At 44.1% G+C, this 24,306-nt stretch overlaps 1 protein-coding gene across 6 annotated transcripts in view; it reads right to left on the bottom strand.

Moving 5' to 3' along the window:
- The window catches only part of SIL1 (SIL1 nucleotide exchange factor), a 214,902-nt gene that overhangs the window by 152,850 nt on the left and 37,746 nt on the right, over positions 1–24,306 (bottom strand). For 2 of the 6 annotated variants that reach the window (XM_059417672.1, XM_059417673.1), the window contains exons 2-4: positions 13,670–13,824; positions 7,316–7,408; positions 600–735 (exon numbers count right to left, since the gene is read on the bottom strand). In XM_059417672.1, coding sequence (XP_059273655.1) covers positions 600–735; positions 7,316–7,408; positions 13,670–13,672 — 232 coding nt within the window. In that variant the 5' untranslated portion in view covers positions 13,673–13,824. Of the gene's footprint in view, positions 1–599; positions 736–7,315; positions 7,409–10,869; positions 10,991–13,669; positions 13,825–24,306 lie in introns of all 6 variants that reach the window. The other 4 variants (XM_059417677.1, XM_059417674.1, XM_059417676.1 and 1 more) reach the window with 3 other exon arrangements.

Here is a 24,306-nt window from a genome sequence, read left to right on the forward strand (position 1 = left end):
ATGAAATTATGCACACTCAGCACCTAACACAGTACCTGAATATGGTGAACTCTCCACAAATGCTCATTACTTTCTAAGCTATGGGCCCAGGTTCATAAAAGGGCTAGAAAGTTGTTCTTTCTGAGGATGCCCCATTTAGAAACCAGGCCAGGATCAGCCCCTGTTCCTTGGCACAGGTTCTTTTAGCAACAGAACACTCCTGCCCTGCACCGGTGCTTAGTACTCTCCCGTGAACAATATTTCAGCTGCACTGAGCCGAGCAGCAGAGCCTAAAATAGCATTTGCAGAGTGAGGCACATGTCACTGCCTCTCCTGTGTTTCAGAAGCACAAGGAAAGAAAGTTTTCAATCACTTGCTCAGAATGCTCGGCCACCCACCACCTGCCTTCCTTTCATGGCAATAACATGCCACAATCTCTGCTCTGTTGGAAAACGGAGGTCCCTAAGCCCCACAGCAGCAGTCGCCACTTGGAAGGACCACACTGTTCCCCTCCAGTGGGCCACAGAGTGACTGCTCTTCCAAACAGCCCTGTGGGGATGAAGGACATATGCACTTAGAATTCAGAGTGTGTTTCACAGGAAGAGGGCTGGGCTTGGTACCTGGCCGAAGGGCCTGCCACTCATGGGTCGGGTAAAACACCTCAAGGACCTCGGAGTCCAGCTCCTCTTCTGCTGTGGTTTCCTTTCTGTCTGCTTCTTTGGTCCTGCTCTTCTCTGGGCTGGTGAGCGCAAACTCCTTCAGAGAAAGGAAAACACAGGGCATGACCCACCATAGCAAAGTACCAGGTAAACAAAGAACATGGCCTGGGTGGTATACCTTTCTCCTCCGTCCTCCTCTCCTCCCCAGCCTTGTCTGGACCCTTCACAAGGTTAGCCTCATAACAAGAATGAGTGAGGTGATACAGTTACATCAACACAGCAGGTGTTATGTATGTGAGTAGGGAAAAACTCCACAAAGTTCATTACTATCACTTTTCAAATTTTATTTTATTTACTTATTTGACAGAGAATGTGCACAAGCAGGGAGGAGAAGGAGAAATGGGGCTTGATCCCAGGACCCTGGGGTCATGACCTGAGCCAAAAGCAGATGCTTAATCAAATGAGTCACCCAGGTGCCCCAGTTCATTACTATCTCAAGGGGGTTAAGGGAACAACCTAGGGAGAGGGGTCAGCAGAAGACGACAGTAAGAGCTTTTTGCTTTTTATTTGCCCTGTTACTATACTGTGTGACATTTGAAACTCTCACCTAATTGCTCTTACAAATAAAAAAGATGTATTTAAAAGAAGAAATGTTGGGGCGCCTGGGTGGCTCAGTGGGTTAAAGCCTCTGCCTTCAGCTCAGGTCATGATCTCAGGGTCCTGGGATCGAGCCCCGCAACAGGCTCTCTGCTCAGTGGGAAGCCTGCTTCCTCCTCTCTCTGCCTGCCTCTCTGCCTACTTGTGATCTGTCAAATAAATAAATAAAATCTTTAAAAATAAATAAATAAGTAAAAAATAAAAGAAGAAATGCACACATGAATGGGAGAATAAGAGCTCAAATGGCCACCCCAGACAGAAAAAACCTGCCAGCTGAGGCCCAACTGATACCAACAGGGCCCAGCAGGGCCTGGCAATTCTCTGGGGTGCCTACAGGGCATAAATGACCCTTTGGGACATAACAACCCAGGGTGAAAGGACTGCAAGTGGGAAGCTGGGAGTCCAGCTGAGGTGAAGGAGGAAGAAGCCAGGCTGAAAACTAATTCCTAAAACCTGTTTCCTTCCACCCCATGGAGAGCATGGAGGATTAATGAGATGATGTCTGTGGAGCACTTTGAGCTCAGGAAACAGAGATGCAAGATAAATACCAAGTATTATTCATTTTGCTTCTTCCAGGCCGCGCATTCTTCCTGTCCCATTTTTAAACCTTTCTTGCATAAAAGCAGTAGGGCCTCAGGAAACTGGAACCCAAGGGTTCCAGAGCTCTGGATAGCAAGGAGAAACCCCCACTAGCACACTGGGAGGTTATTTCACACTTCGCACCTCCAGAGCCTTCCTGTAATAATAGTGAGCATATTTTGTGAATTCCTATGATCCCAAACCTGAGCTAGGACCTTTACACACATCTCATTTTGGTTTCCCAACAAGCCTAACCTTGAATGGGAGGTAGCAATGCATTTCTTCCAAGCAGCACCCCAGCTTCAGATAGGTATCCCCACCTACCCAGCACCTACCCAGAGTCTGACCTTTCAGTAACTGTCAAAGGGCAAGGTGTTTAGTTAATGGTAATGATAATGGAAAGCCCCTCCAAAGACTTTTACATTTTAACAAGAAAAATAGCCATGGAATTCAGATGGCAGGACTTCAGATCTTGTTCAGGACCTATTAGGAAGAGATCTTGGACAAGAAGAAGCCCTCAAATCATGTCACATGTAAAGAGAGGCAAAGACTACAGCACAGTGGTTAAGAACTCAAGCTCCATATCATATACACAGAAGTTCGAATCCTAGTTTCTTGTGATTCCCAGAAATGTACTCAATTTTCTAAACCTGTTTTCACATTTCTAAAGCAAAAGTAATAGCGACGTCTAGCTCATACATGAGACAAGGCACCAACTTGTAAACCACTAGCTCTGGGTACGGGGTAGCCATTAGTCTTACCACTTGTAAAGACAACCATAGACTACAGGTTGGATGAGTCTGTGCTGTGACTACACAATGACATGACTCAGGTCAAGTTTGGGTTGTGGACACCTGAGTTGCCTGGCCCATCAAACCTCTCGTATCCCTTCAACATGGAGTTGCACAGATCTGAGCTCAAAAGAAAACTAGGAGCAAAAGAGCAGCCATGCTTGTGAGACTAAAATAAAGACAGAATGGCAGGAGACACTGGCCAAAAGCCAGATTTCCTAAGAGCAGGCTTTGTGTCTGTCTCTTTCACCACGGTACCCCCATGCCCAGCACAGTTCTTAACTTACCATCATCCAAGAACAAAGGAATAAAGGAACAACCCTCTCCCACAGGCAGGTACATGTTCTGGATGCCTTGGAGTGAGGCAAGTCCAAAGTAGCCACACCTGCTAGAACCCAGGGAGTAGCCCCACGTTCTAGAACAAAGACTACCTTCTCCACAAAGTACCCGAAGCCTATAATCCAGGGCCCATCCATGCTGGTCAGCCTCTGCCAAAAGCACCATACACTAGACCATGGGCCTAGGGGAATGTTAATAAAATGTACTCCCAAAGTGTGAGGGTCAAATGCCTTAAGGGGCCAAGGAGGGCCGGGTGTCCAACAATGGGGAGTGCTTGTGCTGTGAAAACTGGAGTCCTCCTGCCTTGACTAAGAACACAGCTGCTACTCAGCTGGTCCACCACTGCCATGAAAAAGAGAAAAACAGAAAAACAGATTTTTATCTCAACTCTTCTTATTTTAGAACACTAAGAGGACCAAACTAAACATCTCTAAGCTATAAACTGCAGTTCTTGCTTTAGTCTATTAGCCAGGTAACTCCTGGCAGGTGTGGCTGTAAACAAGCAACCAAACTCTCATCTCCGGGAGAAGCAGAAAGAGGCAACAGGAATGGTGATGACGAAACATGGCATCAAACTCTAGGCTGGTCCGTGTTCATTCTCTTGACTAGAGGCTGAGAAAGCTTCTTTTTTTGATTCCTTTTAAGGTTAATAAAGTAAATTCAGGAAGGAGACTGATGAACCACTAAGCCACATGCCCCAAGCCCTAAAGGAGCTAAAAATCCCACCACTGCTCCAAATGTTTTTTGAGCTTCCTCTTAGTGTCACCTCTGAACCAGATTTTAAGACACACACAAACACACACACACAAAAAAAAAAAAAAAAACCTGCCATTATTTTACAGTACAAATCCATCTTTAGTGCGGGTGATACAAATTGGAGCTCCTCTGATCAGCTCACCCTATTCACCAAATCTAACTCTGAGTGACTTTGGACTGTTTGCCCAAATCACATCTGAAAAACACTGAGGACGTCAGTCAGTTCAAAAAGGGCATTCCACGGGGCGCCTGGGTGGCTCAGTGGGTTAAGCCGCTGCCTTCGGCTCAGGTCATGATCTCAGGGTCCTGGGATCGAGTCCCGCATCGGGCTCTCTGCTCAGCAGGGGGCCTGCTTCCCTCTCTCTCTCTCTACCTGCCTCTCCATCTACTTGTGATTTCTCTCTGTCAAATAAATAAATAAAATCTTTAAAAAAAAAAAAAAGGGCATTCCAGAAAAGGTTTTGAGAAAAAGCAGATCACAGGGATGAGGCTGCCATGGTAACAGCTGCTACCATCCGTAGCTCCAGGCTATAAAGTGCCTTCCATGCCGCACAACTCATCCAAGTTTCATCTGTGAAGCACACACTTTCATTCCCATTTTACAGATGAGGACAGGTATGGGGCCTGTGCAAAAATCACACTGCTGAAAAAAGCAGAGCAGAGATTTAAGTTAGGCCTGCCTTGCTCCAAAGCCCATGCAGGAATTTTGACTCCCTTCAGTGTTTCTGTTCTTAGTCATGTGTCCTAAAGGCTGTGCCCTAAATGCTGAGGGAATTGGCGAGAAGGGCAGTGAAATCACCGTTGCATATCTACCAGCACATCCCCGGCCTCCCAAGGGAAAGCGAAGACTTCCATGGACCAAGTGAAAAACCACAGTCCCCAAGAAAGGACAAGCAAGACTAGCTTCTCTGTGCTCAGGAAGTGTCCTCAACAGGAGAAAAAGACCAAGAGGTGACAGAAGTCAGCCAGCCCTTGGTTAACTCTCAAGTAAACCCCATGTCTGGTGCCCTCCCAGTTGGCTTCTTGGGTCTCTGTTCCACGCTGAAACCTCAGCACTCTCTTTTCCCCGCTACCATCACTCCAAATACCAATTTCTTCTCAACTGACTGGCAAGACATTCCAGCTAAGGTGTTAGCTGACAACAGCTTACCATGTCTCACTTCCTTGCACTTATATCTGAATAAGAGATTCTTAAAGACCAAAGCCTTCATGATCCAGGAGAATGAATGAATCTCTAATGGTAAGTTGACAGACGCTGTGACAGAGACAGACTGCCAGGGCAACATTCTTGGACAAGACCCCTATCTGCCAGAGCTCTACATTAAGTCAAAAAAGCAGCCACATGCTTACTAAAAATAATAGCTGACATTTATTGACCATACTCTGCCAATCCCAATGCTAGGTGCTCTGTATATGTAATCACATATCATCTACACTGAAATCTTAACAGAGGTATCAAGCCTATTTTCTGGATGAGGAAACAAAGCTCAGAAATGGCCCAACTGCCAACATAGGTGGTAAAACGGAACTTCCCAAGGGTCTCTGCTCCTTCCACTGGTTCCACTACCTTCCACATCACTCACTACCTTCTTGAAGTCCAGGATACCACACAACCACACTACTTCAGCATCCACACTGCTCCTAAGCTGTGGCATCCCAGAGAGGTAGGATGATAGAAGCCAGGAGAAGTGGTTGGTTCCACACCATACCCTGATACACACAAACAACCCTTCCTGGGTGGCCATTAACCTGCACAAATGCCCTTGGGGAGAACAATTCCAGGCACCAGGAGCTCTTGCCTGGACTCCGGGCTCTGAAGAAAGCATCATAACCACCCCCTCCTCCTCCACCACCCATTTTCACTGTTGTGATGGCTGGCTGCAGAATTTGGATTTTAAATGCCAACAGGGCAGCAATTTTTATGATATGAGAGAAAAGATGCTTCAACTCCTACTTGTGCTTAGCACATGATGAAAGATTATGGCAAATGGATACAGCTTAGGAACAGACATAAGGATAAAAGTAGCTTCTGTTGATGAAAGTCAGTATTAACATTTTTCTGAGACTAGACTCAATAGAGCTAATATAAATGGGCCAGAATAATTATGGCTCTGAAAGCTCATCTATTTGGTTGGACTATTATCCAAAAGGGACTTACTAACACAGTCCTTAAGCAAATCCATCAGCACGTTTTTGTTAATTGTGCATCTGCTAAAGCTCACGAGGGGGACCACTGGATCCTCATGAGTGGCAGGTTGGGGTGGGGGGTTGGGGGGAAGTGGGACACAGCCTGGATCCCTTGAGACACTTGTGTGCTTTTCTGGCCAAGGCTATGACAAGGACAGCCCCTAACTCATGCTGTGACCAGTGCCACCCTCAGGGGCCAAAGGGATCTAATCCTCATTATCCTTGAGGAAAAGGCAAAAAAAAAAAAAAAAAAAAAAAAGGCAGCAGTAAGATCTTAGGTAACATTGAAAGCTCAAAAGAATTCGTGACTCCTAACTGCACTATCTCTTCTGCTCCACGAAGTAGGGAGAAAGGCAGAGAGAAAACAAATGACTTTAGAGAGAAGGTGGAAGCTTGCCATGAGCCAGAGGTGAAACTCAGCTGAGCTGGATTGTTATTAAATTCATCACAATTGTCATTTGCACTTCAAGGCCCTCCTGCTCCAAAGCCTGCAGCACTTACCCAACATTTAGTAGGAGCCCCTGGGGTTGGGGAAGGTGGCCAGGGGAGGGCAAAACTGTCAGAAAGCTGACAGACAAGGCTTCTCAGGGGAGAGGAAAGAGGGGGCACTGGGAGCTGTCAAGGGCAGCCTGTTCCTAGGGCCAGCCAGCGAAACAGGGCCAGAAGCCCTGGCATGCTGCAGCCAGGCCAAGTTCAGAGGCTTCTCAGTCACTCTACTCCTGCCTGTAGCAGTGACAGAAACCCTGAGCAGTCAGGTCTAGGTTAATGAAGCGAGGCCTAGAAAGAACAGGGAGAAAAGTACAGAAGGATAGAGAAAGAGAAACAGAGACAGACAGAGAAAGTACAAGGAAGACAGGAGTAGAAGAAGAAGCAGAGTCTTACTTGGTGCTCACCACACAAGCAACCAGCTCTCTTGGGGAAAATCCTGACCTTCCCAATTCTGCCACAAACTGGTTGAATGATCCTAGCCAAGTTATTTAATGTCTCTGAGCCTTGGGATCCTTCTCAAAATGAAGGATCTACTTCATAGTTGTCTACTTCATAGGGTTGTTAAGGGGGTTAAGTGAGAATACACATAAAGAACTTAATAAACTGCTTGATGCATGATAAACTCATCATCATTATCAATATTATTATTGTATCACCATCATCATCATATTTTCTCCAAAGGAAACTATGCTATGAGCTTTAATAGAGGCCAGAGGAGTAAGGTCAGGGATTGAGGGGAGAAGTACACATACTCCTTGACCCAATGCTGCCCACATTCTTACAAGAAAAATAAGCTCACTCTACTCCCACAGAAGCCTTTGTGGCATGGAGGTTTTCCTGGACCTTATAGGATTCTTCTGTTTATGCTAAGATATTTACCGGGTTCTGATGACTGAGGCAGAAGGTGAAACAGGAAGCCATCAGCAGCCCAAGCAGCATTCCCAGAAGAGCCATCCTGGAAGGGGGCAGGCCCTGGGGAATATTAAAAAAAAAAAAAAAACAGAAGGTCAACAGGAAGCTGGTGCCTGGTCCCCCAGTAATGTGATTCCCAAGATGTCACTTGTTCAAAGGATAACATACATTTTCTGCATAGAGTTATCAAAGGTCTTCTACCACAGGATAAGATCTAAAGGAAGCCTCCATCTCCCATAACGAGTTCAGCCACTCATGGGCAGACATGCCTTAGTTGGAAGCATAGAGCCAAGCAGGACTCTTACAGGAGATACAAAGGTATGGTTCCTTCCTTCCTCATTATCAACTTATTGTCAGGTTGTAGAGGGTAGTAGTGGCTATGACAGTGAGAGAAAGAAACTAACCGATTTATTTGTGTGTGAACACACCTGGGCCCAAATTCTCCTAAGCCTTCATAATCATTCACTTCTAAACCATGCTCACTGTTATACCTGAAGAAAGATGCCATCAGTATCCCATCAACCAGCAATTCAATATTCCCAAGCCACAAAGCCTTACACATCGCTTTTCAAACGGCCAAACAATTTGGGGAGGCCAAGGGAAGGCCTGAAGCCCACGCTCTAGTAGCTATGAAAATTAAAACAAAAGGATAAAAGGGTATCTCATATTCATGATTAGAGACTTAATATTGTTAAGATAAAAATACTACCCGAAGCAATATGCAGATTCAATGCAATCTCTATCAAAATACCAAAGTGGTGGACTCTCAAGGGACCCAGAACAACCAAAAAGGTCTTGGGAAAAAAAAGAACAAATTTGGAAGACACATATTTCCTGATTTCAAAACTTACTACAAAGCTACAGTTATCACAACAGTATGGTACAGCCAATAAGGACAGAACATAAAGACCAATGGAATAGAACTGAGGACCCAGAAATAATCATGTATGGTCAACTTATTTTCAATAAGGGTGCCAATACCACTCCATGGGGAAAAAAGAGTCTCTTCAACAAACAGTTCTGAGACAAGTAAATAGCCACAGACAAAAGATGGGATGGATTCTTCCCTTACACCGCATACAAAACTTAACTCACAATGGATCAAAGACTAAATTTAAGAGCTTAACTTTTAGAAGAAAACATATAGAAAATCTTCATAACCTTAGATTTGGCAGTAATTTCTTGAAAAGGACACCCAAACCAAAGGTGATTTAAAAAATAGTAAATTGAACACCAGCAATATTTAAAAACTTTTATGCCTCAAAAGACATTATCAAGACTCCCTGATATGAGGAAGTTGAGAGGCAGAGTGGGGGGGGGGGGGTGGGGGGGAGGGAAGGAAAAAATGAAACAAGATGGGATTGGGAGGGAGACAAACCATAAGAGACTCTTAATCTCATAAAACAAACTGAGGGTTGGGGAGGATGTAGGGAGACGGGGTTGAGTAATGGACATTGGGGAAGGTATGTGCTATGGTGAGTGCTATGAAGTGTGTAAACTGGGTGATTCACAGACCTGTACCCCTGGGGCTAATAATACATTATATGTTAATAACAAATTGGGGCGCCTGGGTGGCTCAGTGGGTTAAAGCCTCTGCCTTCGGCTCAGGTCATGATCCCAGGGTCCTGGGATCGAGCCCCGCATCGGGCTGTCTGCTCCGCGGAGAGCCTGCTTCCTCCTCTCTCTCTTTCTACCGGCCTCTCTGCCTACTTGTGATCTCTGTCTGTCAAATAAATAAATAAAGTCTTTAAAAAAAAAATAATAACAAATTAAAAATTTTTTAAAAATACAAATAAATAAATGATATAAAATGTATAAACATTATCAAGAGAGTAAAAAGACAGCCAAGAAAAGGGGAGAAAATACTTGCAAATCATCTGATAGGGTTTACTAACCAGAATATATCAACAATTCCTACAATTCAACAACAACAACAAAAACAACCAAGCAACCGAAATTAAAAATAGCCAAAAGATTTAAAAAGACATTTCTCTAAAGAAGATATACAAATGCCAATAGAGACATGAAAATATTTTCAACATTATTAATCATTAAGGAAATGCAAACCAAAACCATATATTTACTAATTCACATCCACTATGGTGGCTGTATTTTTTTTTTTAAGATTTTATTTATTTGACACAGAGAGAGATCACAAGCAGGCAGAGAGGCAGGCAGAGAGAGAGAGAGGGGGAAGCAAGCTCTCCACTGAGCAGAGAGCCTGATATGGGGCTCGATCCCAGGACCCTGAGATCATGACCTGAGCCGAAGGCAGAGGCCCAACCCATTGAGCCACCCAGGTGCCCTGTATTTTTTTCTAAAAAGGGAAAATAACCTATATTAACAAGGATGCAGACAAACTGGAACCCTTATACACTGCTGGTGGGAATGTAAAATGCTGTGGGACAAAGTTTGGTGGTCCCTCAAAAAGTTAAACACAGAATTACCTTATGATCCAGTAATTCCACCCCGAGGTATTTATTCCACCCAACAGATCTGAAAACAGTGACTCGGATACTTCTAAGCGAATGTTCATAGCAGCATTATTCACAATAGCCCAAAGGTGGAAACAACCCCAATATCCATCAACAGATGGAGTTTTTAAAATATTGTATATACACACTTATGGAATATTATTCGGTCATAAGAAGAATGAAATTCTGATACATGCCTCAACATGAATCAAACTTGAAAAAAATTATATGCCAAGTGAAGTAAGTTAGACACAAAAGAAAAGATATTGTTATGAATCTACTTAAATGAATTCTCTTCAACACGCAAATTCAGAGAGACAGAAAGTAGATTACGGGTTACCAGGGGAGTTACTGCTTAATGGGTTTCTCAGTGAAACAATTTTGGTCAGTATACTAGAGTGGCAGTCAAGAGAACTTAATCCAAATTGCTGAATCACTATATATACTATATACCCAAAGCTAATATTACTGTACATTCTCTAACTGGAATTTAAATAAAACATGGAAAAAAATGAAGAGAAACCCATGTACTTTAAAAAAAAAATTGGCACATGATCTAGGAAAGAAGGGCAAAAAGAAAAAAATAAAACAAGCTAAGATTTTTTAAGAAGCCTTAGAAAAAGTCAGAACATGTCAGCATTAGTCCAGACCCTTACAAAAGATTTGCATGTTGGTCACTCAGCCCTAATACACCTTATTAGGCTGTTTACTCAACAGAGGCTTAACTGTGTTCATTATAGGGGAACATCTCTGAAGAGTATGTTTTTCTCCTTCTCTCCTTGCTATTCCTGCCATACTCTACATTCCACCTCAGGAAATTGGTCCTATAACAGGATTGCAGTGGGACCCAAAGCCCTGTCTGAACCCATTCTCAGCAGTTATTACCCCTTGCTCAGCCCACACCTTCTCAGCCACCGACGGAAACTTTCCTTAAGGACATCTGGAGCCGTAAAGGAAAACAGCCCTGCTGGACTGGCACTGTGCTAAAAAAGCATAGCCAAATGGAAAAGCAAAGGCTTGGGCACTAAAAATAGCTGCTACACTCACCCAGCAGCAAAAGCCTGTGCTTTCTGCCAGCTTCTCCCCTCTTTTTTCGTCGACAAAATGGAACGGCGGAGTGCCACATGAGCTTTCCCCAGCAACCTGGTTCCCTGGGGCACCAATCACACTGAAAGACAGGGAGTGAGTTCACAACACAGCATTAGGTTCTGGACAGGTACCTGACCGTGTCTGGGTTGGGGGAGATCTCGGGGTGGGGGGCAGCCTGGGTGAGGATGAACAAGCAGCAGAGGCTTCCAAATCAGGACTGAAAAGGCTGGAAAGGCCCAGGGAGAAGGGTCCTGGGAACACACAATGTTCCCTAGAGATTCCGCTATGCCCCATACCTTTCTTAATCCACAGGCTTGCCTGTGGGGAAAAGGAGAATAAAAAACGGGAATGGGGTGCATTACTGGGAAATATGCCATAAGAGAAAACAAAGACTATCCCCAAAGCCACAGATCTCCCTCCCTGCATGAAGAGTAGTGTTCATCTGTACAGGAATGGACACACACACAGTTAAACACTCCCTTCTCACAGCCAGGGATAAATACTGGAATTGATGTTGGGGGAAAAGATGAAGAGGAAGAGATAAATGAGAATGAATTAGTCAAGGGCAAAGAAGACAAATGAGCAGCAGGAAGAAATACAGAAGAGACTGAGGCAAAAGAGGTTGGGGGCAGCTGATACACACACTGCAGCTTCCCTACCTCCTGGAGTCGGGGGAGGGGGCGTGGGGGGGCAGCAAGAGAAAGGGCAGCTCCCACAGGGCTCCCAGCCGCCTCGTCTCCTGCACACATACTAACGCCCTCAGATGCATTTTATGCCAATACTAAGGATGAGCAATTGATTTGCAAATAGATCTTTCATCTCCCCCCGCCAATAATTCCACAAGGACTGCACACCTGACCTATTTATTGCCTCCATATATTTCTCCATGAAACACAGGGAGAGAGAGAACATGTTGCAGGGAGGAGGTGCCAGGAGACAGAGCTAGGAGAAGTGAGGCTAGGAGAAAGGAATGAGACAGCTTCCCAGGCTTTGCAGGGATACCCTAAGAGCAAGTGCAACACAGAGGCATGGGGTATGGTGTCCTGCATCCTGCTGAGGCCTGGCCTGTAGCCATGTCAACCTGGGCTTGGGCCTTATTCAAGTAGCAGCAGGTAGAGAACATGGAGGCACAGTTTTCTCTGGGCTTTATGCTCAGAGTGCAGAGGGGTGGGGGGTGGGTGGAAAGAAGGAAAGAGGAAGTGGCACACAGCTATGTTTTACCAGGACAGCTCACAACATGACCAGGGACTTAGGCAGCAACAGCAGCAGCAGCAGCAAGAGAACACCTCAGTACACTGATGTAAGTAAAGCCAAAGTCATGGCGCCCCTTTGAGGTATAGTAGGCACACCGGGCCTGCAGTTAGTGCCCTTTCCAAACCTTCCCAAAACCCACTAACCCTGTATTTCCCTGATCACCTATCCCTGCACATACTGTAAAACAAATCTTCCCATCATCCTTGGCTCTCACTGGAGCACAGAGGAACATCTTTACATTTACGATCTTCTGATTTAAACCACCACCACTCGATCTGGGAAAGGAAACACATTTCAATGTTCTACCAATAACTCTTTCCTTAGGTATCCTTGGGCTTTGGGATAAAAAAGATAATTAGGACTTGAAATGCCCATTTTTTTCCCTATCAAAACTGGCCATCTGTAGGCTGCAACTCTACTTTAATAGAGGTTGGATGCTCTCAGCAATCTGTATTTTCAGCTGACTGTACTGTACAGCTTACGGAAGCAGATGCTTGGGGCACGGGTGGGAGGAGGCCTTTGGACTCACCAGCCCTTGCCTCTCTTGGTGCCTCATGTCCTTTATTCCATTCAGACAGAACTGGGGGAAAGGACTAGGCACTGGATAAAAAGAAAATAAAAATTTTATTAGCACCATGCTCTAACCAACTGAGCTAACCGGCCACCTAAAGAAAATAAAAGTTTAAAAAAACCAACCATTATCCCACAACTTTTATCTTCTCCAAAAGCAAGAAAACAAAAGAATGTGATGAGGATGGCAAAGAGCCAACAGAGGAAGGTGAAGTGCGACTGCTGGATCTCTGAAAGCGTCTTACATGGCTGGTTGGCCCCATGGACAGTGGCTGCTCTCATCTCAGGGCTAGAGCACAAGAACAGGAAAAGGTCAAAAATGTCCTGGGCAGGGCCACCTGGGTGGCTCAGTGGATTAAGCCGCTGCCTTCGGCTCAGGTCATGATCTCAGGGTCCTGGGATTGAGCCCCGCATCGGGCTCTCTGCTCAGCAGGGAGCCTGCTTCCCCCTTTGTCTCTGCCTGCCTCGCTGCCTACTTGTGATCTCTCTCTCTGTCAAATAAAATCTTAAAAAAAAAAAAAAAAAATGTTCCGGGCAGACAGAACCACCTCAGCAAGCTACCTGGGAGAACTCTGAACCCCATCTCAGAAAAGCTCATAGTCTTAACCTACAGTGTATATCCATGTATTTGTTTCCCCAAATCTAGAAGAGAAAGGACTAGAATTCCCACTTCCATCTTAAAAGAAGGAACCTGAAGGAAAGAGAGAAAAACACTGGATAGAAAGTATAATACCTGAATTTAAAGGCAGAATGGCCTAAGGCCAGTTCTTAGCTCTGTCAATTCCTAGCTGTGTGATCTTGAACACAACTATACTACGCCTCAGTTTCTTAATCTCTAAAATGGGCATAATAAGAGCTCCCATTTCAAAGTGTGTTATAGAGGATTAAATAAATATATGGAAAGTGCTTAATAAAGCATCTGGTACCTACTTACCATTAGAGTAGGGATGATGACTAGCTCTTGGACCTACACATCAGGGCCAGGCCAGGCGCCCTGGAACCGCTCTCCAGAACTCTGCCTTCTGCAGGACCTACAGCTGACCCTATATCTCAAACTTCAGGACCAAAGCCTTTTTTGGGTATCTACTCCTAGAAGGTGAAAGAAACAGATGTTATAGGACAACCCCCCACCTCCTCCCCACCACCCTCTGAAAACGGAGAGATGAAAGCCAGTTTTCTGAGTCCCTAAGCAGACCCATAGCACTCAGTACTCTTCCTGGCATACAAGTGTCCAGAGAGCCAGGCCACCTTCACATAGAACTGCTGGCTGCAGGAACAGCTGTGAAAAACCTTCTGCTTTCCAGACTGAAGGTTAGAGGATGAGCTCTTCCTACAGACACACGTTTATTACTATTTATGGGCTGCACAAACTCATACACACACACACACACACACACACACGCACACACACATACACACACAGTCACTCACCTCTACACAAACAGAAACTTGCTGCCTAATTTGAGCAAATATGAAGCTGAGGAAACAAAGCAAAAAGGACACTGAAAGGACAGCCCTGACAAGAGAAAACAATGTGCAAAAGCTTAGGAAAAGAAATGGGTTTTTAAAGAAAAATTTAAAGGACAGGAGAAGTAAGTCTGGAACAGTCAAGCAAACAGTCTCTTTCCCCCTAAGACATAAACTAAATAGAAAGTCAGGAGGTAAACAGCAATTAAATCCAAAGAGCCTTTGGACAGCAAAAGAAAAGTGGCTTCCAATCCAGGGCCAGCCCAGGTAACTGGCTGGGAGGCTGGACAGGGAATATCCTTAACCACCAACCCTTTGCGTAAATGGGGAAAATATCTGTCCCCAATATTGAAGTCATGCCTAGGGCCAAGCAAACAGAGATTGCTCTCAAAAGACCCAAGGTACCCAAGGAAAAAAGTGATTGGAGGAGGCTATTGGAGGAAGGAGGTTCACAAGAGACCTAATAAGCTTCTGCCTCAACAGAATGCTACAAAGCCAAAATCCATTCATGCAGCCTTCAAAAAAGAACCCAGGAGAGCCCTTTCCAGTAGAAATGTAAGGACAGGTACTGGCCCCACCAGAGAGTACATGGAACCAAGAAGGACTCCCGAAGCCCAGCAGGAACTAGAGCAACATGGAATAGGATGAAATAGAAAGAAAGCATTCCTGACCCCATCTCAATACTCTGTACTCCAAAAGCTGAGGAACATGACCAATCCCATTCCTATTCCAGTAGGGGAGAAAACAGATCTTCAAGAGGGTAGCTAAGCATATTAGCAAAAGACTACAATCTCACAGACAAAAGACTGTGACATCAGCTGAGAGAAATCAAGTGACAAACAAAAAAGAGAGCAGACCCAAAAGGGACAAAGCAAAGAGAAGCCGAGCCTAACCCTCTCCAGACCTATGCTACTCAACCAGAGCCTTCAATAAATCTGAATGCTAGAAGGGAATTTAAGATTCAATCTTCATTAGATCTGCTGAAGACCTAGAAGACATAGCAGGCACTCACTACATGAAGAATAACCAGGGGACACATGGGTGGCTCAGTTGGTTAAGTGTCTGCCTTCTGCTCAGGTCATGATCCCAGGATCTTGGGATCCAGTCCCACATCAGGCTCCTTGCTCTTCATGAAGCCTGCTTCTCCCTCTGCCTGCCATTCCCCCTCCTTGTGTGCATGCTCTCCCTCTCTGACAAAAACAGTCTTTTAAAAAAAAGGATAACCAGGGTTCAATGCCTTTAGGCCTGAAGCTTGTCAGTAGATCCAGGAAAGCTCTGCTCTGGCAACTTCACACCTACCAAAGACAAAGAGGTACAGAAGGCCAGGACAGGGTCAGAACTTCATGCCACAACCACAGAGATAATAAGCAAAGCAACAAGAATAGAGTCCCTGTCTTAGAGAGAAACCCAGAGGGATAGGAACAATGAGCAAGAATAATCTTCACATGATGGCTGGAGTTTAAGAAGAAAGCAAAGCAAGCAACGTTATCAAACAAGGAACAAAAACAATAGTGCAGAATCAAACAGATCAACAGAGGAAAGAACCCTGAGAAATTCAAGTTATAGGCAACAATGTCAAGAGATCAGAATGAGGATATAAAAGACCACTGGATTTGGCAATGAGGCAGCCAGAGGGCCCTGCAAAAGAGGGCACACGTGAGAAGAAACAGAGGCACATAAGTAGAATCCTCTGAAAGCTCGAGTGAGTACACTTAAGTTTGGAGATTTGGGGCCACTTCTGTAAATCCAATTTTTTCAATATTATCACTCAAGTCTTAATGATAACAGAGAAAAAAATCGACTCCAATGGTCAGATCCTACAGATGGATCCTCTAATGCCATAGAAAGGTTCTTACGGTGGTATAGAACTACCTTCTCTAACACACAAATTCTCAGGATAATGACAGGGACAGTCACACCGGCAAAAGAAGGGGGCAGGGAAGCAAACCATCAAGAACAAACTCCCATTAGACACAACTCCACCTTCTCTTAGCTCTCGGCCATGCCTCAGACTGCTCAGAAGCTTTAGTCCTGGTATTTTGTAATATGGGATGGAGAGAAATACCTCAATGATACCAAATCCCCTAGGATTCAAACGCACTATCTGGGCCGCCCACAGGGAAATAAATTCTGTCTCATAGTAATCAGTCAGTGTTTATAAAGCACTTGCTATGTTCCAAGTAAAGTTCTAAGCTCATTCACTCTTAACAACTCTCTGATAGGGTTCTAATATGTTTCTCAGTCTGCCCATGAAGGGACTAAAATTCAGAAAGGTTAAATAATTTGCCCAAGATCATGAAGCCAGAGAGTAGTAAGGAATCAAAGCCAGTTGGCCCAGAACCCATCCTCTTTCCACAGGCCACACTGCCTTTCCAGTGGCCTATGAATCAGCCACAGAAATTGGACTCATATTACTTATTCTACAACAGTGTGAATACAAAGGCACACATTTTGTGTTAGGAGAAAAAATTTTAAATGAGCTTACTGGGGCCCTCTTGTGGAAAGACCCACCTCTACCATGTCCAAGCTTCTCTCTCTCTCTCTCTCTCTCTCTCTCTCTCTCTCTCACACACACACACACACACACACACACACACACAGTATGTTTTGATTGGTGAATGCCCTTGGCACAGAGCAGCCAACATATGAGGCACAGACATTCAAGAGGAAGAACATCCTTAACTCATGTTGCAACCAGATCACTGGCACTCTGTGTGGTTTGACCTCTTAAACTCCCATTATGTAGGGTTCCCAACACAGAACAGGAAGGACAAATATTGTTGCTCTCCAACCCCACACACTCCCTTCATGTATACCCGACTGTCTGCCAAGAACTCGGCTCAAGAACTCGGAAATGAGATGGCTCATTTCCATCTACTCTGTGATCATGACATCCCCATTCTGCATGTAGGGAACACTGAGGACAGGATCACTTCTTCACGGCAGAAGAAAATGGAGCCCAAAAAGGTGACCGTCATTTGCCTAAGCACACCAGTAAGTGACCAGGTGAGTTAGAGAAATATCCCAGACCAGCTAATTATACTTCCCCTAGGCCCTAGATGACAAACTCCCAGCAAAGAGTGGGCAAGAAGACCTACTCCTTATACTTGCTTCCTAACCCTGCTTGAGGTCCTAAGAGTGATGGGCCTGTGTCTGATAAAAGCAAGGGGTACTAGAAGCTCTACTCTACCCCATCTCCACTCTGATGTAATGAAAAGAATGTGGGCTCTGGATTCTGACTCAGGTATCTTGGACTTGTCGCAGGACTTTGAACTAGCTGCTTAACCTCTCCAGGTTTCAACTCCATCTACTAAAGAACTTGATAGTAACCACTTTACTTTGTAGAATGGCTGTCAGTATTAAGTGAGATGTTATGAAGAAGCATAGAGTACAGTGCCTGACACTAAGTAAGGGCTCAAGAAGCTTGTAGCTCTCATTAACAACTATTCTGAGAGAAAATTCCAAGCCAAGGATAGGATAAACAAAAGCAGTGAGAGCTTCATTCTCTTACAGAATTGTCTTGTGTTCTAACAGCCAAGTCTCTCCTTGGAATTCAGTTTCCCTGAGCCATCTGGACTACACTCTAGGTGGCTACATAGGCACTTCCATGGAAATCTCAGCATTGCTGGCTGGATCTGCATCAGTGTCCACTAAAGAAATGACTGAGAATGGCCATTTCAGGGGCTCCTGGGTGGCTCAGGTGGTTAAGTGACTGCCTTCAGCTCAGGTCACAATACCAGGGTCCTGGGACTAAGCCCCACATCAAGCAGGGAGCCTCCTTTTTCCTCTTCCTCTGCCTACTGCTCCCCTTTGCTTGTGCTGTCAAATAAATAAAATCTTTAAAAAAAAAAAAAAAAAAAAGGTCACTTCCTGGTGACTCAGTTCTGTCTCCAAACTCCAATACCTCTAAGGGGACAATAGAGAAGACAGGAACAGGCAGGCCAAATTCAGCAGACCTAGACTATTTGGACCCTACATAGGGTCAGCTGGCATCCAGAGAGTAAGGCGCCAGGTCCTCCTTCTTCCCTCTCCTTTAAAATAATAAATGGAGGGGCGCCTGGGTGGCTCAGTGGGTTAAAGCCTCTGCCTTCGGCTCAGGTCATGATCCCAAAGTCCTGGGATCAAGCCCCACATCGGGCTCTCTGCTCGGCAGAGAGCCTGCTTCCTCCTCTCTCTCTGCCTGCCTCTCTGCCTACTTGTGATCTCTGTCTGTCAAATAAATAAACAAAATCTTTAAAAAAGAAAAATAATAATAAATGGATCTCCTGATAGTAAGCACAATGGGTTTTCTCTATAGCCTGCTCTCAAAGAAAACCAGGGACTTTCACGCACTCATCCATATACAACCTGAGGCAGAATTGGAGTTCATCTTTCCTTTCCCTGCTGCCTCCAAGCTTCCAGAGAAGGTCAAGTCCTCTTCGTGAAATGATAAGGGGAAGGAAGGTTCAACTCCCTGTCCATAACTCTAACAGGACCATCTGCAAATCCATAAGTACACCAACCCTTATTCTATGCTAGCTATTCTGGCACTTTGGATTATAGGCATTCAGCACTCCACTCTAGAAACAGGTACCTCACAAAGATATTTTACCATTATCCTCAGTCTCCAGAAAACACTGAGCAACATATCACAGAACCGGACATACTATAGAACAGAACAACATACTACAGGAACAGAACACTGAGCACCATACTACAGAACCACCACTGTCCTCAGGTAGTTGGTACCCCATGCACCATTAGTGGGTAACATAACCCTTCCACAAATGAGTTTCAGATGGTACAATCACCAAAAAGAAAGCCCTCTTAAGAAATATGGAACAAGAAAATGTATACTGTTCTAGGCAACTTGAGACACAATTACAACTTCAAAATGATGAGAGGAGCAACAATTAGGTTCTTCCTTAAGCTAATTCAGGAGCCCGAAGAAAACAGCATTAACTTACAGAAAAAATTAGTGCAGCATGAGGACAGGTCACCAAGCATGGAACTCGCTACTACCATGTTGGCAATGACTCGGTCTTCCAGGTAAATCGGCAACTGAAACATCATATTTTATTTTTAATATGCCTTAGAGTCCAAGACTATTTATAACCCCAGATCCTTAAAAACTTGAAAGAGGGATGAATTTTTAAATGTACACATTTACATACGTGGGCAGAAACACAAAAATCAGATGCCTCTCAATACAGCTCTGGGAGCCCTAACTCACGGCTTTCACAATCCCACCTAACACCCAAAGAAAAACCGGGCGCCTTCTCCAAGAGATGGTGGGAGGCTGGGTAGGTAGCCAAGAAACAAAGAAACCTAAACTCAGCACTTGGCAGGACCATTAAGGAGCACAGGATTTTAAATGCATTGTTTCTGACTCTAAATATGTCTACATTTATTACCAATTTGGGATCAGAAACCACATTTAGTTCTGCCGTGACCACGCACTAAAAATATTAAGCAGAGTATTGCCTAGGAAACAGCAGTCTTCCCTGCTGCGACAGCCCCATTTCAGAGTCGACTCTGCCATTGTCCAGGGCTCCCCATCCTGGGCTTCACAAGCAGAAATGCCCCTGTCCTGCCAAGGTCTCACTTGGTTTTTAGAAAGCAATGATAGGAGCCGGAGCTGGGGACTACACAACCTTGTCATCCTCTCTAAGGCTGTTACATGCCCAATGAAATTCCATTTCATGGGCCTTTAATAACCAGACCCTACCAAATTAGGAGTTCCATAAGGAAGGAATAATTGTCCACTGCTGTATCTCCACTGCCCAACACTGTGCCTGGCATTCAAAAGTACCTGTTGATGGAATAAAATCAACAATCTAAAAAGAGGTCATCTGGGGGCACCCAGGTGGCTCAGTTGGTTAGGCAGCTGCCTTTGGCTCAGGTTGTGATCCCAGCATCCTGGGATCCAGCCCCATATTGGGCTCCCTGCTCAAAGAGGAGTCTGCTTCTCCCTCCCCCAGCCCTTATGCTTTCACTTGGTCTTGCTCTTTTTCTCTCTCCCCCTCTCAAATAAATAAATAATATTTTTATTTTTTATTTTTTTTAATTTAAAAGGGGTCATCTGGGTCGCCTGGGGGGCTCAGTTGGTTACACGTGTGACTTTGGCTCAAGTCATCATCTCAGGGTACTGGAATGGAGCCTTGCATCCAGCTCCCTGCTCAGCGAGGAGTTGCTCGTCCTTCTCCCTCAGCTGGTACACACTTCCTCTCTCTTGCTCTCTCTCTCTCTGTGTCAAATAAGTAAAATCTTAAAAAGGGGGGGGAGGTCATCTGGAACAGCACAATGGAAAACAGTGTTGTCATTAAAACAGATGAAAAAAATTTTAAATAGGTGAACTTGTGGACAGTGATGATACAGGAAAACAGATACATATTTTTAAGCAGAAGCAGAACATAACAGCACAGGTGTATGAAATATTACTTTGAAAAATAGTATGTGTGACCACCTTTAAGATCGGATATGAAATTAAAATTACAAGAGGCTATGTTCAATAGAGTCTTTCTTCCTGAAACGTTAGCTATGTGAGAAAACATTTAAAATAAATACTATTTTCGGGGCGCCTGGGTGGCTCAGTTGGTTAAGTATCAGCTCAGGCCAGGATCTCATGGGTTGTGAAACTGAGCCTGACATCCAGCTCCACACTCAGCAGGCAGTCTGCTTGAAGATTCTCTCCCTCTGTCCCTCCCCCCACTTGCGTGTGTGTTCTCTCTCTCTCTCTCTCAAATCAGTAAATCTTTAAAAAAATAAATATTATCTTCAACATGGAACCCATTCCCTTGTCTGTTGACTTGATCTGGTCCTTGGAATGGCTCAGAGGCCTTGCTCTTGTCTGGCAAGCCCAAGAACAGATCATCCATTCATCAGCCTAAAGAAAAAGTACAAGGGCAAAGCTGCAATCTTCAAGTCCAACTTATCAACTTCACCCTGTTTGCCAGAGTACCTGCCAGTGTGCATCATCAGTGTGAATGGCTCACTAGACAGGTGGTCAAGATGGAGGTGTTAAGACAAAAGAGTATGTAAAAGATGACCTGGCCCAGCTTTAAGGCCAGAGTTTCAAATAAGGACCATCATGCCACACAGCCCAGGGCCTTCTAAGCCAGCAAAGTGACTGTTCAGAGAGTTAACAGTATACCAATCTTTCCAAATATTAAAAACAAACAAACAAACAAACAAACAAACAAGAAAAGGGAACACTGAGTCCTCTGAGTCTAGATCGTGACACCAAAGCAAGCAAAGGACACTACAAGAAAACTATAGAACAATATGAAAATACATGCAAATATCCTCAAAAGATTACTAGCAAGCCAAACTGAGCACCCTATTAAAAAGGATTGTACGGACACCTGGGTGGCTCAGTTGGTTAAGAGGCTGCCTTCAGCTCAGGTCATGATCCCAGGGTCCTGGAATGGAGTCCCACATCGGGCTCCTTGCTTGGCAGGGAGCCTGCTTCCCTCTCTGCCTCTGCCTGCCTCTCTGCCTGTGCTCGCTCGCGCTCTCTCCCTCTGTCTCTGGCAAATAAAGAAATAAAATCTTTAAAAAAAAAAAAAAAAGGATTGTATAACATGGTTGAGTGGCATTTATCCCAGGAATAAAAGGGCGGTTAAGCAAGTAAAATTTAATCCATTTACTACTACATGCTGATAGAATAAGGGGGGGACCCAAAACCATGATCATCTCAACTGATACCCAGAAAGCATTTAACAAAATCCAACATTCTTCCATAAACATTCAAACCAGGAAGAGAGCTTTACCATGATATAGGACATATATGAAGATGATCATGTATGGAGAACCCACAGCTAACATGAATGATGAAAAGTTGAAAGTTTTTTCCAAGATTAGGAACAATGTAAGGATGTCCGCTTACGTCAGTTATATGTGACATTAATATTGAAAGTTCTAGCCAGAACAAGTAGGAAAGAAAAATAAAACATACCCATATTGAAAAAAAAAAATACCCATATTGGAAAGGAAGAAACAAAACTATCTCTATTCACAGATGACATAAACTTATATGTGGAGAACCTTGAAGAATCTATAAGAAACCTGTTGGAGCTAATAAGCGAAGCTGCAGGGACAAAAATCAATATTCAAAAATCAGTTGTGTTTCTATACTTTAGCAAAAGAGATTCCAAAAGGGAAATGAAGAAAACAATTCCATTTAAAATAACATTAAAGGGGCACCTGGGTGGCTCAGTGGGTTAAAGCCTCTGCCTTCGGCTCAGGTCATGATCCCAGGGTGCTGGGATCAAGCCCCACATCGGGCTCTCTGCTCAGTGGAGCCTGCTTCCCCATCTCTCTCTCTCTGCCTGCCTCTCTGCCTACTTGTGATCTCTGTCAAATAAATAAATAAAATCTTTTAAAAATATAAAAACAACATTTTAAAAAATCTAGGGTGCCTGGGTCGCTCGGTGGTTAAGTGTCTGCCCTCAGCTCAGGTCATGATCTCAGGGTCCTGGGATGAAGCCCTACGTTGGGCTCTCCATGCAGCGGGGTGTCTGCTTTACCCTCATACTCTCCTTCTCTGTGCTCTCTCTTTCTCTCTCTCTTAAATAAATAAATAGGAATAAATTTAACCAAAGAAGAAATACTTTAACCAAATGAAAAAACTTGTACACTGGAAACTACAAAACTGCTAAAAGAAATTAAAGACAGCCTAAATAAATGCAAAGATGTTCTAGGTGGATTGGAAGACGTAATATTGTCAAATGACAATACTACCCAAAACGATCTACAGATTCAATGCACTATCTGTCAAAATCCCCACAGCATTTTTCGAGGAAATGGAAAAACCAATCCTAAAATTCTTATGGAATCTTTAAAAGGAAGAACCAAGTGGGAGGATTCACATATGCTGACTTCGAAACTGGACCACAAAGCTAACAAACAAAACAACATGGTACTGACATAAAGGTAAACACATACTCTCCCATCTATAGTCAGTGATTTTTGAGCCACCAGGCACCCCACAGTCAGTTATTTTTAACAAGGGTGTCAGTGACTAAGAATGGATTAAAGTCCTACACTTAACAGTAAAATTATAAAACATAAGGGCAAAGCTTTGTGATCCTGGATTGGGCAAAAACTTCTTAAATACAACACTAAAACCACGAACAATAAAAGAGAAAACATAAACTGAATTCCATCAAATTTTAAAAATTTTTGTGCCTCAACACTAGCAATAAAATAAAAAGAAAATCCATAGAATGGGGGCAAATATTTGCAAATCACATATCTGATAAGGGTTTAATTTCCACAATATAGGGACACCTGGGTGGCTCAGTTGGTAAAGCGTCTGCATTTGGCTCAGGTCATGATCCCAGGACCCCACATCAGGCTCCCTGCTCCGTGGGTTGCCTGCTTCTCCCTCTCCTTCTGCCACCTCTCCCCTGCTTGTGCGCTCACTCTCTCTCTTATCCTCTCGCAAATAAATAAATTCTTTTTTTTTAATTTTCCACAATATAGAAACAACTCCTACAACTCAAAAACAAAAAGACAAGCAACCCAATTTGAAAACTGGTGAAGGAGGGGCACCTGGGTGGCTCAGTGGGTTAAAGCCTCTGCCTTCGGCTCAGGTCATCATCCCAGGGGGAGCCTGCTTCCTCCTCTCTCTCTGCCTGCCTCTCTGCCTACTTGTGATCTCTGTCTGTCAAACAAACAAACAAACAAACAAACAAATAAAATGAAAGCTGGTGAAGACAATATAGAAAGAAGGTTACTTCTCTAAAGATACATAAGTGGCCAATAAGCTCATGAAATTGTGCTTATTATCAGTTGTGGGTACCATAAGGCAAATCAAAATCACAAGAAATACCATCCGACACCTATTAAAAAGGCAATGATTTAAAAGGAAAGGGAAAAAAAAGGAAAACCACCACTGACAAAGATATGGAAAAGTGGTATATTGCCAGAGGGCATGTAAAATGGTGCAGCTACTGTGGAAAACTTCGGCAGTTTTTCAAAAAGCTACACAGAGAATTCTATGACCCAGCAATTCCACTCCTAGGTATATACCCAAATATCTGAAAATAGTGACTAAAAAGATATTTGCACATCACTGTTGCCAAAAAGTGGAAATAACCTAAGTACTCACCAAGAGATGGG

The sequence above is a fragment of the Mustela nigripes genome, chromosome 12, assembly GCF_022355385.1.
Source record: "Mustela nigripes isolate SB6536 chromosome 12, MUSNIG.SB6536, whole genome shotgun sequence".
In the NCBI taxonomy this organism is placed as follows: domain Eukaryota; kingdom Metazoa; phylum Chordata; class Mammalia; order Carnivora; family Mustelidae; genus Mustela; species Mustela nigripes.